This window comes from Haliaeetus albicilla, chromosome 6 (genome assembly GCF_947461875.1).
Source record: "Haliaeetus albicilla chromosome 6, bHalAlb1.1, whole genome shotgun sequence".
NCBI classification, from domain to species: Eukaryota; Metazoa; Chordata; class Aves; order Accipitriformes; family Accipitridae; genus Haliaeetus; species Haliaeetus albicilla.
Window position 1 is genome coordinate 1,286,862 of NC_091488.1, and position 12,465 is coordinate 1,299,326.

Sequence of the window (12,465 nt, forward strand, 5' to 3'; positions counted from 1 at the left end):
CGCGGCAGGTTTCCCCAGGCCTGCCTGGCTGGTCCTTGCTGCCCTCCGCTGGCTGAAATGCTTTCTGCAGATCAGCAGTTGTTCTGCACTGCACTCTCTTTTAAAGTTGCACAGAACTTTCCGTTTCGTGAAATCCCAAATCCGACAGAAGGTCAGATAAATCGCTAGATGCTCTAGTTTCATCCTCCGCAAGCAGGACTTTGGGCTTTTGCTTGCTTAGGTTTTTTTTACTGAGCCCACTGCTAATACAGTTGTGTTCATAAACCTCTGAATAAAACACGTACTATGAAAAGTAACCACCAGAAGGCAAAATTCATAGTTCATGAAACATACAGAAACAGCTTTCATAGCTGCAAAAGAGATTACTAGGGCAAAAATAGAGGCACACTGGACTAGCTCATAGGCACTGCCAGTATCTCATATGTGAACTATGAAAAACTCCCAATCTCAGGAAAATTCTACCCATCGTTCATACCATTACTGCCCTCAGCCCACATTACATCGTCCACATTACTCTGACAGTGTAACCCCTCCAAAGTCTGGGATAGCCACACTTACTGGAGAAACTGGAGCTCTCCCGCTCTGAGCAGCATATGCAAAAGGTAAGCAAGACAGTAACTGTGGAAGTAGCAAAAAAGCCTTCCCATATAATAAGGCCAAACATACGCTGAAAGACATAGCCCCAGGTACATAAAAGGCTATATGCAACTGTCCAATATTTACACACACACACACACTTGGTATCTTTTACTTTTTTTGTTCAAAGAATCTCAAATACAAGAAATATTTCTTCTGCAGCTTCACAAGTCAGTTTTCCCAAGTATGTGTGCATTGCCACTATTTGCCATTACAGGCTGCGTGAAAAGTGAACAAACAACAGCATATTAAGAGTGATCTGCAAATCATGACTATAGTGTAGATACAGGTCATTACATTCTAGCAATTCTTTAATCAACATCTCTTCTAACACAAATAAGTCATCTCTCTAATCAGCCAACCTCACAACATCAAAAGTGGAACAGGGTAACTGAGGTTAGCAAACACCTCTGGGGCAAACACCTTTAACAAACCCGTTGGAGAACTTCATAGCAGTAAAAAGCTATTCCGAAAATCTAGCTTTTCTTCATAAAATTCTCCAAGAATCAGAAAAATTCCAATTCTTTGTTGATATTCCGCATGACATTACAAAACAACCAGGGCAACACAACAATGTATTCATCCTAAAATGCTTTTATGAAAGTACGAAATACCAAGAGAATGTTATTATATGGCACATCAAGGAATTTAAAAATAGTTAAGCATCTTTAAATTAATTGCTTCCTCTGTTCCTATTCAGGGCTACAGTTTCAGCTTGCTTTTCAATTTTTTTTCCCCACTGCAGCTTAACCTCTTTCAAGGTAACACTCCATTACAGAGTAGTTTGCAACGTACATCAGTTGAATTTCAGTCCAAGTCAAACATACAAGGACAAACTATGGAAAAGAATCACAACAAATGCAACTGTGGAAGGGTCAAAAAATGAACACATAAGAGAACTACAGGCTTGGGCCAACAAGATTCTTATTTGCCAATTACCTTGGAGTTACACCGTCTACATGAAACACTCTCTCATCTTCATTCTTCAACCTCTCTTTTCTTCTCCTTTCTATATCATGCCGTAGATCATTTGGATCTTCTAACACTCTCATAATGTTCTAGTTAAGAGGAAGGGTTAAAATCAAGTTACCTAGTAATAACTAAACACTGATGTGATTATGTCCTTCAGGAGTTGCATCCAGTATATAACTTTGTTAATGTAGTTCAACTATCTGCGCATAGGACAGATGCACATCAACCCAAGGATCCAAAGTCCAAAACAATAACAAAAGCAGTCCCAAACAATTACCCTTTCTTGCACCATCTGCCTTTCTACAAGCGTCCAAACAGTGAACAGAGCACTGGAATTCTGCATGGAGTTGTCAAGCAAAAATATTCACATAAATTCCAGTAAAGCTTAAGCAGTTCTACTACTCTTAATTAAGCTGAATCTCCACATACCTGTACTATAGAAAAAAAAAAAAAGAAAAAAAACCCAGTAACTAAATCACAGTAAGTGTAGCTTGGAAGGGGAACACAGAAAATCTTATGTCCCTGGATGAAAGCATGGGATAAAATAGCATTCTGAGGAATTATGTGGATGTTGGGCCATTCTAACATTAGGGCAGAAGAAACATTTAGATGGTTTTTTTTTTTTCTAATCTCAGAGGGAAAGTAAGAGCCACACATCAGCCACCTACTTAGTATTTACACTATTTAAAAACAGATAGGGGTTCAAGCAGCAGCAGTAACCACACTCCAGCTACTCTGGAGAACACGCCCAGATTTTACTCATCAGTCAACACAGTATACTTGCACCATTGTAGTATCTGTAAATATGCACAAGTGTGCATTTCTTTCAAAATAGTCAGAATTACTGATGGTCTTCAAAGCACGTAAAAATTATGTACCAATAGCAAGGGGAAAATGTTGATTATATCTATATCACTTTAACTTAATTACTGTTTGCCAAAAAAGTTAAGTAATCAAGATACCTGGGGAGATTCAGATGGCACAGTTCGTTTGTTCTGAAGTTCTGCTAGAGACATGTCAATCCTCCTGGAACACAAAAATACTTCATAAAAACAAGTGCCATCGCTATAAATAGCAAAACCATTATTGATCAACTACAGAATTCTTTGCAGACTATGGGCAGGTAGTTTACATTCAGTGAAAAAACACCTGACATTGTGTAAAGTCTACTGAAGATGAATTACCTTAATGCAAATAAATTAAGGCAAAAAGCGCATCAATTACCTGTGAATTTCTGGATCCAAACGTATTTTAACTTCATTCATATTTGCAATTGGTTTATTCTGAATTTTTGAGAACCGTTCATGTAGAGTTATGTCAGAAGATGTAAAATAATTTGCTGTGAAGAGATATTAAATACAAGAATGTTTATTTGTAGTAGTTGAAATGCACAGTGGGAAATTGCATCTTTTAGAAGATTAACTCTTAAGGACACCAAGATAACTTCTGAGATTACATTTCAAACTATTTCCACTTGCAGTTTAACGTTCACAAATGAAAGACTTAAGACATCCTTCTTATTTAATAAGATTAAGCTCAATAGAAAGTTAACTGTCAGCTCTATCACAGTAGTAGTCAAATGACTAGAATCTATAAATAAAGTTCAACACTGAACATGATGCAGCAGTCTAAACACTAATCTGAAAAGTTAAAGGAACTACATATAAGTAGGAAGTTGTGACTACAGCAAAGCTCCTTTTTTATTCTGTTCCTAAACAAGCAGGTTAGTCTTAAGCACCAGCATAAAATCATTTTGACCTTAACACTCCACAATACTGCCTCTATCATGGACGGAGATCTTCTTGCAATCATTCTCCACCCAACTACTTTAAATCCTCAACCTACATTTTCCTTAAAGAACAGGAAATGAAGCCAAAACACAAATGAAGCCAAAAGGCAAACACCTAATATTTACAAGGACAGCATATCCAATTCATTAGACTTGGTCTGAATAACTAGAAATATATACACACATACATATACCCCAAATATTACAGCCACCTTTAACTTGATGGATAATTGTGATTATTTCCTGAGTAAATTCTCTTGATGGGTCGTTTTCAACATTTTGTGTTACAGATTCCATGTGCTCAAACACCGGATGAAAATTTTCATTTTTCCTGCCAACAGCAACCAGATCACGTGACATCTGTCTCTCTGTAGTATGACTAGAGGCAGTCCTAGGACAAAAGTTTACAGATATTCACTTTAAAAGAATTCACTGTATCCGAAAACTTCAAATAGACAAGTAGAACAAAACAATAAATTAAGAAGTTCATTTTAGGAATAAGTGTGATGAAACTGAAATCTCATTTTGTTCCTTTTTTTTAAATAAAAAACTCATAAGGCCATAAGGAAGAAAAGCTACAATAAAATACAAAGAAACATGACTACACTCTCAGGAATCCTTTCAGTTTCAGTGAAGTACGCAATACGAAATTTGTGAATTTTGAACTTAATTCATCTAGGTTATCAAATAGAACAGGCAAATGAAGATCCCGATATACTACTTCAGTACAATTCAGGAAGGCGATTATGTGCATGTCTTTGTTTAGAAGGAGCTACCAGATAATTTCCAAGAACAGTTCAGAGATGTATAAATCTCAGAGCATCTTTGGGAACTGAATCATCACTTGAGCCTAGTGAAACAGCTTTCCAGTGGCAGTGTGTGAACTTAAGAACGTGTTCAGCATCTTTTTGTCAAATTTTACTCATTCTAAATAAGTTTACGCCCCAAATGGTTGCACTGCTGCTTAAGAATTATTTTGACAAGGTAGCTAACACTTTAAAAATCCTGCTGTTCTCGTTGCAAGGAAAATGCTTGCCATTTGGAAAGATAAATTGAGGACTCAAACAGCCCATGTAAAAGCTTTTAGGATGAAGACTCTGTTTACTGTGCATTCTGCAAAGTGATTATTGCCCTGCCCATCCTGTATTTGAAGCAAACAAGACTAGAATTTTTATACAGAAATTGTATCAGAAATAGCCTCTAGCAGGTGTCAGAAGTCACCTATTTGCCCCAGTAAATGGGAAATAGTCACGTGCAAGAGGGAATCCAAACAATCTCAGTTCTAGATGATGTGAATTATCTACCTGCTCCCCAGGTTTATAAAGTATTCTTCTCAGCTGAGTCATTTCAAATCAGGTGTTTGTTAAATGCCTTAAGTAGGCAGTACAAATATTCTCAGTCATCAGCTTCTGCAAAATTAGTGTTCTCATCTTTAAAAAAAAAAAAAAATATTTAGCACTTTTGCCTGTGGAAGCGAACCTTCCACACATGAAATTAGCTGTAATCAATGTCGTAGTTTCTTCAGTCTGCAAATAACTACTGCGTCCATCGTCCATGACTTGCAAAAACAGCAGCAAGATACTACGAGATACAGGAATTGTCCTGTGGGCTTGCAACAAAACCCAACAATAACTAGGTTATTTTCCTTAAATTATCATTCAGGAAGGTAAATGCTTGTCCCAGCTGGGGAGAGCGGGGGGGGCATTACTCCACTTCCCTTTCCTCAGTCTTTAATATTAGCCCACTATGTGCAGACAGTAACTTGTCCTTGTAACTCTCCATTGTATTACATGTTTCTGAAATATTGAAAGGGAAAAAAATTGATATAGATGTTGTTCTTTGGGACAAGAGGCAAAATACCTTTAAAATGAAGGCTCATCATTTTAGAAAGGAAGGTAATCCCTTCCAAAAGGGATTACTGCCATTATATGACATTCTTGCCTGCAACAGCAAGGCAACAAACCAGAAAAGCCTGCAAAAATCTACACAAACCAAGCTGCTTACTATCTACCATGTATCCATCATCTAGATTTTCATAATATTAGCAATTTTCCAATTCAGCTGGCATTGGGAATGCTAAAGGCAACCACACGTATTACACAGAAGATGGACAGAAGCAGACTCTACTGCTTTTCAGTCCTTATGCCTCAACAGACTGCCACTTCATTTGTTACAACAATAAATAACATAACACAGGGATCGCCAATTTTGACAGCTTTATTGAACTTGAGATCTTGAACATCTGAATGTGTGCCTGAGATGTAATTTAAAGGTTATCTGGTTTTTAGAAGAAACAAGGGATGACTCAGTCAAAAAAAATGCCATCATATTCCAGAAGAAAGCACAGGACTAGGCTTTTCTGCTTTTGTTTTTTTTTAATACAAGTAACACATTTACTTGTCATAAGCAACTTTTAACTACAGGTTTATATCAGGCATATCTGCTCTTTGCATTTCTTACTACTTCTCCATGAAAGGCAATAGGGGATTTTTTTGTTTGTTTGTTTTAATAGAGGTAGGCTGTAAGTTTCCAGTCTGGGCAAGTTAACATTTTAAACAAAATAAAATTAAAAAGGTACAACCTTAGTTTGTCCTGGTTACCTCTTAAAGAAACCGTGCTTTCCTCCAATATTCATAAGCTGTAAAGAGACAGGAAGAAAGAAGAAGAGGTGAGGGGAAACCAGTACCTGTACTTGGTCACCATTTTCTTCATATCCACTTTGATTGTGAGATGTTCCCTCCTACAGTTGACATCTGACATTTTCACATCTGAAACAGTATGACTTGAATCATGCTGGCTATCGGAGGAATCTACTTTTTTCCTGAATTCCCCTTCTTTCCTTACTCTTTCCTTCGGTTTGTTTTTAAAAGATCTCAGATCGACATCCATTTTGGAAGAGTTAACACAAGCATCGCAGCCCTTCTTTGAACTATATTTAACAGGTACTTCGAAGTGCCCTTCTTCAGTCCGTCTCGCTCTTCCACTGCTAAAGTAATCTAACTCTTTGCTATTCCGGGCACCCTTAGAAGAACCGTATTTCTGGTCTTCCTGCTTCACGTATTTCTGAGCTCTATCATCTGAAAAAAGCTTTTCCCCATCTGGATGCCTGCGCCGTTTGTGACTGTACTCGTAGGCTATCTTTGTGACAGAACCCTCCGAGTACTCCCTTTCAGCCGATCGGTGGGGCTGGGCACCCAGATTTCTTTGCTCCTCCTTTTCTTCGTAGGGTGGAAAAGAACGTTCTTGCTTCCACTTGGAATTTCTTGCTACTTCTCCACCGTCATACCTCTCCATTTCTTTAGCCCTTTTAGACGTGTGCCCATATTCTCTGTAATCGTGATCTTCAGGATACCTGTGTTGACATAAAGCAATTTACACTTGCACTAGAGAAGAAAGCGAGAACTTATATGTGCAGAATGTTGGACAGCAGAATGCGTGGCAAGTTAACCCATAATCCCTCACGCCAAGGTACAGATGTGCAGGGGCTCTTAAGAGGGAAATATTATCCTTTCATACTCTAGCCATCAATACGACTTACTTAAAAGACAAATACTTCACTACTACCAGTCGCCCATAATTAAACTACAAAGTGGCCAACGTGTTTCAAGGTGGTTATCTTCAACTATAATGAAAACAGACTTTCACTTGAGGCTTTACACCACAATACCCAGGTTTTAATTATTTTATTCCTATACCTCTTCTGTAAAGAGCTCCTTGCCGTAAATTCATCAGAAACTCTTCTGGGTGACTGACCATACTTCTCTTCATGTAACCTCTGGTGCCTCAAGTCATCTTCATGCCATTTTCTTTCAAGTTGACATGAAGCCCCTAATGGTCTAGGAAAAGGTTTCATTCCTTTTTCATTTCCAGTGACTTTGTAGTGCTCAAACATGTATCTGTCTTCCATCTTGTGTTGGTAAAAGGGACGATCATGCTCATTATATGGTATTTCCGAGTATTTTGGTGGTAACTGGCATCTCCTATTGCTTTCAGTTCTTTCAGATGAATGTGTTCTGTAGGGCTTATGACTGTAAGTATCTTCCATGGGAATTCTTTTCAGGTTTGGTGAAGGTGATCTACGTTCATATATTCTCTGGTGGTTATTTCCATAAGGTGCAAACCTGGAATTGCTTTGTCCGTATTTTTCATCTTCTGTTCTCCAAGGCATAGGTTTCTTTGGGTCCTTACGAAAGCTTTTATATTCACAGTCATAATTTATATGAGCATGCCTTTGCCTATGGTGCTCTGGACTCCTAAATGCTGGAGATAAGGACCTAAGGCAAAAATAAAATCCACTTTGAGTAGTCCCATAAAATTGAATCAACCTCTTGATGAGAACATTTATTCCCTAAGGAATTAACAGTTTAGTACGCGATTTTAATCAACTGGTAAAAAAATTAAAACCAAGATATTCAAAGTGTCATTTGCCTGGCTGGAGTACCAAGCTTACTTTTATTCTGTTGGAAGTTTTCATAGTAAAAATACCCACTTGAAATAGTAGTAAGTCAATCATTTTTCTCTCTTTGCATTCTTTCAAACTAAAAATAATTTCATATATATGAAGTTTCCACTACATTGAAAGCAACTGTTATACACATTTTCACACTTCTCAAGCATTCCCTATCTTTTTCAGTGCCAAGAGAAAAAAGGGGAAGGAAAAAAAGCATATAAAGAATGAAAAAAAAAAAAAAACCAAAACCAAACAAACAAAGCAGGGGAAAAAAACCCAAACAAAACCCACTACCTTTTCGGGTTTTCTTTGCATGCCTAAACAACCCCCAAAACTGGTTGAAAACATTATAAGATATCCTATTTAAAATGTCACACAGGTAGGCTTTTTCCTGTAGAAAAGACCGAGTTAGAGAAAGATGTTTTGGTCTTTTTGTATAAATTGTGTGTACATGTACATACATGTACACACATGTATAATATGCACTTCCACACCTATTGCAGCTTTTGCTCCTTCAATTGCATCACTCAGCTTTGCATTTTCACCTACAGTTACAAAAATGAAAGCAACCTATTAAGAGTTTTTAGCCAAAAACTCCTTAAATAAAAGCAGTACAAGCCACCAGCAAGAATCAGAAAGCAATCCCAGATGTAACAGTTCTGCTTGCATTCAAGTATTCACTGTGCACTCTTGATACACTCTAATAAAAAAAGAATTGAAAAATATAAGTTGAAAAAATTCAAGGAAGTCACTTCCTTTGTACACATATTGCAAACATACAATCTGGCATAATTATTTGCTCCATTTCTGCAAATGAGTTCAAACTCAGAACCACAGATCTTCCCAAAACTATAATGGCTAACTTCTCACAGCACCCATACTGCTGCTGCCACTCCACGTTGCTGTGGTTAAGGCTTGCCTTTTAATGAGAGCTGGGGCATTCCTCCCTGCCCTTCACTCAAAGGGCATATTCACAGCTATCGATCTAGTATGGAAGTAGACAGGATTTCTCTTTTTAAAAAACAAACAAGCAAAAACTCACACACATTTTTCTGTGTTATCTAACAAACTCCCTTGGTCTTGGTCATCACAACTTAATAACAGGCTGTTCAGAAAAGAAACCCCAAACCAGCAAAAAAAGTAGTTTCATATTACATACTAACAGCTCTGGAGAGCTTAAAATTGTATTCCAGGCTCCCGGTTTTACCATCTTGAATTGGCATTGCAAGTCCTAAAAATGAGGCAGGTAACTAGCGGCATGAAGTAACCTGGATGTTATTCTGGTGACATACATCAATGACACACGCTACCAGGCCAGTGTCCAAAAAGAAGGGCGCTGACTCCCATGTTTCCAGTTCGCTTTATGCTGCAAGGCATATCTAACTGTGCTGAAGATCAATTTGCGGATCAGCCCCAATGGCTCAGAAAGCCTGAGGTGTTTGAACTAAGAAGTATTTTTTTAACAGTCGATCTGGCCCTCCCTGTAGACCAACAGGCAAAACAGGAGTGAGCTACGGACATTAAGTGCACCAGGCGGTGCTTGAGTAAAAATAACCTTAACTAGTTGGGTGCTTGGATTTTGTGCTTAAGGTAGTTCCAAGTCCCAAAACACACAAGCTGTACAAGGTTCTTGGCAGACAGCAAAACTTTAACACCTCTAGCTTATTAAAAAAAAAATCATAATAAAATTCTGGGTTGGGAAAAAAATTGCACAAGGTATTCAGTTTGGAAAACAAATCATCGTTAATAAACTACACTTTACAAATTGCAATTCTGGATACAATTTTCTTTCTTTTATGCAAGTTTTAAGTCCTAATTATAAATCCTTATACAGAGCTACTTTTCAGAACACAGGTTGTAAATAAATATTTACCTTGGTTTCCATCGTGGTGATCTTGATCTAGATCTTGTCATCTTCTCTCACGTGTTTATATGAGTTTCTTGAAGCTGTAAAAATGATACAATTTACTAGTGTGATAACAGAAAGGTGCTACAAATTGCAACAGGGACAGTTGTTTTTAACAAGTGTAGTATTAGATGCTTCAAGGTTGGGGTGAGGCATATTTTTAGGTTGCTTTACCTCTAATTCACATTTTAAGGCAAGTAACTTTTTTCCTAATTGCTGATCTCAGAACACAGCTTATTTTCTTCACAAAGATTTAAATATTTGACCATTGCTCTCTTTTTCTCTCCATTTTGTATGCTGTCTATTCACTCTGGTTTTAAATGTTAATAATGTCACAAGCAAGCTGCAGCAACTGAAAAAAATGCTGTAATTGTTAGTGTGTATTAAATGCTATAGATGATAGAGAGGGAAGAGACAGCCAGCTTTAAAATCAAGTTCACAAAGAAAAGTGTTTTTGCATCAAGTTATATTCTGAACTTCGTATATACTGAACTGCAAATTTGTAACATACACTGATATTATTACATGGTTACAGACCTGCTGTAAGCTTTAACTGCTCCATCAAGTCTTAACTGCTCTATCATCACACGCCTCATCCAAATAATACCATGTGCAAAAAGATCACTTTTCATTTTTCTACTTAACTTGTTAATAACCTACTACCTAGACGCACATTTAAATATACAGTGGATGCACTATGACAGAAAACACTGCTCCTGAATCCTGGAAGTAGCTCTGGCCATCCCTTCTCATAAAAGCTATGGAAGAATGAGAAACGTATCAGTGGAATCTACCCTTCTTACTCCTCTTTGCAAAAAGGTACTAGAAACTCGGAAAACAAGCGGTGAAAGGACATTATACAAACTCACCAGTAACGTGACTGGTGAATAGGAATGGAATGACTATTCATTATTTAGCAAACACAAGGATTAAAGCAGAGTGAAATTATCAGGTAACTGATTAAACATTGGCATTTGGACCGCATACCCATGCCTACAGCTCCTAATTACCACGAGATGCTGTAAAGGCCAGGAATATAAATAGATACAAAACCAGATCCATCAACAGCTCTGAAATTAAGGAACAACCTGTCAGTTGAAGCTGGAAGAATATGCCCAGGTCAATGTGACTCTATACATGCTCCGGTATTTTCTGTATTTGCTCACAGACGCTCATGGAGACACAAAACTAGTCTGGACTGGCTGAGTAAAGCCTTTCTGACACTCCCAGTGCTCAAATCATTTCTTTAACTAAATCTTTTACCTGACCAACTAAAACTGAAGGGGGAGAAAAACCAGCAAGCTTTAAGAAGTAGTGTGCACCCACATGCCTGACCCAGTGCCTTGCTGCTGTCCCCCCCCCCCCCATCACACTAATTGGTCAAATAAAATATTCCCCCTTGCTACATCTGATTTTTTTGTATGAAAACCAGCAGCATCTTAGAGGAGAATGTACAGCATACTTCTGATGCCTACCACCGCAGGTGGACATTAGACAAGCCATCTACTCCCTTTCGGAGTGATTCTGGAAATATTCACTTCCTGCTCATTAAGTTGCACCATAAGCTAACCGGGCTATTATTTGCAAGACATAGCAATAGCTTAGTTCTGGAGAAAACCCTCAAGTTTTTTTTTTAAATCTCAAAAGTCTCCTGTTTACCATGAGAGTATTTTCTCCACAATGAATCTTTCCGTCTAAGGCATGAAGTTGTAAGAAGTGTTGCAAGGGATACCAAAGCAAAAAAAAAAAAAAAACCCAACAAAAAAAACCCCACCCAAGCCCAAAGCACCCCAAAGACAACATATAATATTTGTTCCCTGAACTTCCAAATATGAAGTTAGCATTGCCTCTTAGACACTAAAGGCATATATGTGAGGACTGCATAGCATGAATTAAGTTCAGGCCCTTTTCTTACTCAAAGATCATACTAGCCAAAGTTAATATGATGCTCCAATGCCAGTACTCATACTAAATACTATTTTTCAGATATAAGTAATACTGTGACCAAAATACTTTCCTATTTCTCACCCATAAAAACACACCTTACCAAACTGAACAGTGTTTCGGGAACAAAACAACACACCCCTGACTAACACATTTCAAAAAGAGGTCCCTGTCCCCCAAGCTTCAAAGATTCACTACTACCCGCTCTTCTTCTAAACTTCAAAAAGTGACAGTGTTTTATGTGCCAATCAAATTCTTTCTTTCTATCTTCCCTTCAGTTCTGAACTTTATCCTTCGTTTTCAAGTGAGTATGTAAACACCAAAAAGACAAAAGTACCATTAAACCCCACCCAGCCATCGTACAGAACCCGATACGCAGGGATCTCTCATCACAGACCGATCAAGCTAGAAACTGAACATATAACGAGAGATTCCTTATTCTTTCGAGACTGGCTAAACATTCGTACTAAAAGCGCAAGAAGGACTGTGACAGCATGTCCTAGATCTTGCCTTAGGATAAAGAGGACTACTGTAATTTCCAGTGAAGACACTCCTCTTGTTTAGGAGAAAGAAAGCATTCATTTGTTTCAATGCACCTCCTAAAAAGTGACCCCATGCAATATGATTTCCTCGCAGCGAGATTCAAGATGCAATACGCAGCATACAAAGGCAGCAGACGCTCAACCCCAATCAAGACTCCCAGCATAACACCAGAATCACAAATTGATCTATACAGAATTTGTAAGCACATTGCTAAATTCAGGTTGA

The 12,465-nt window shown here is 37.9% G+C and overlaps 1 protein-coding gene across 3 annotated transcripts in view; it reads right to left on the reverse strand.

The window, feature by feature from the left end:
• The window catches only part of BCLAF3 (BCLAF1 and THRAP3 family member 3), a 36,052-nt gene that overhangs the window by 18,084 nt on the left and 5,503 nt on the right, over positions 1–12,465 (reverse strand). For all 3 annotated transcript variants that reach the window (XR_011324925.1, XM_069784792.1, XM_069784793.1), the window contains exons 2-8: positions 9,721–9,794; positions 7,093–7,671; positions 6,084–6,749; positions 3,610–3,788; positions 2,833–2,947; positions 2,571–2,634; positions 1,576–1,694 (exon numbers count right to left, since the gene is read on the reverse strand). Coding sequence is in view for 2 of the 3 variants with exons in the window: in XM_069784792.1 (XP_069640893.1) it covers positions 1,576–1,694; positions 2,571–2,634; positions 2,833–2,947; positions 3,610–3,788; positions 6,084–6,749; positions 7,093–7,671; positions 9,721–9,761 (1,763 nt within the window). In the remaining variant the exon portion in view is untranslated. The remainder of the gene's footprint in view (positions 1–1,575; positions 1,695–2,570; positions 2,635–2,832; positions 2,948–3,609; positions 3,789–6,083; positions 6,750–7,092; positions 7,672–9,720; positions 9,795–12,465) is intronic.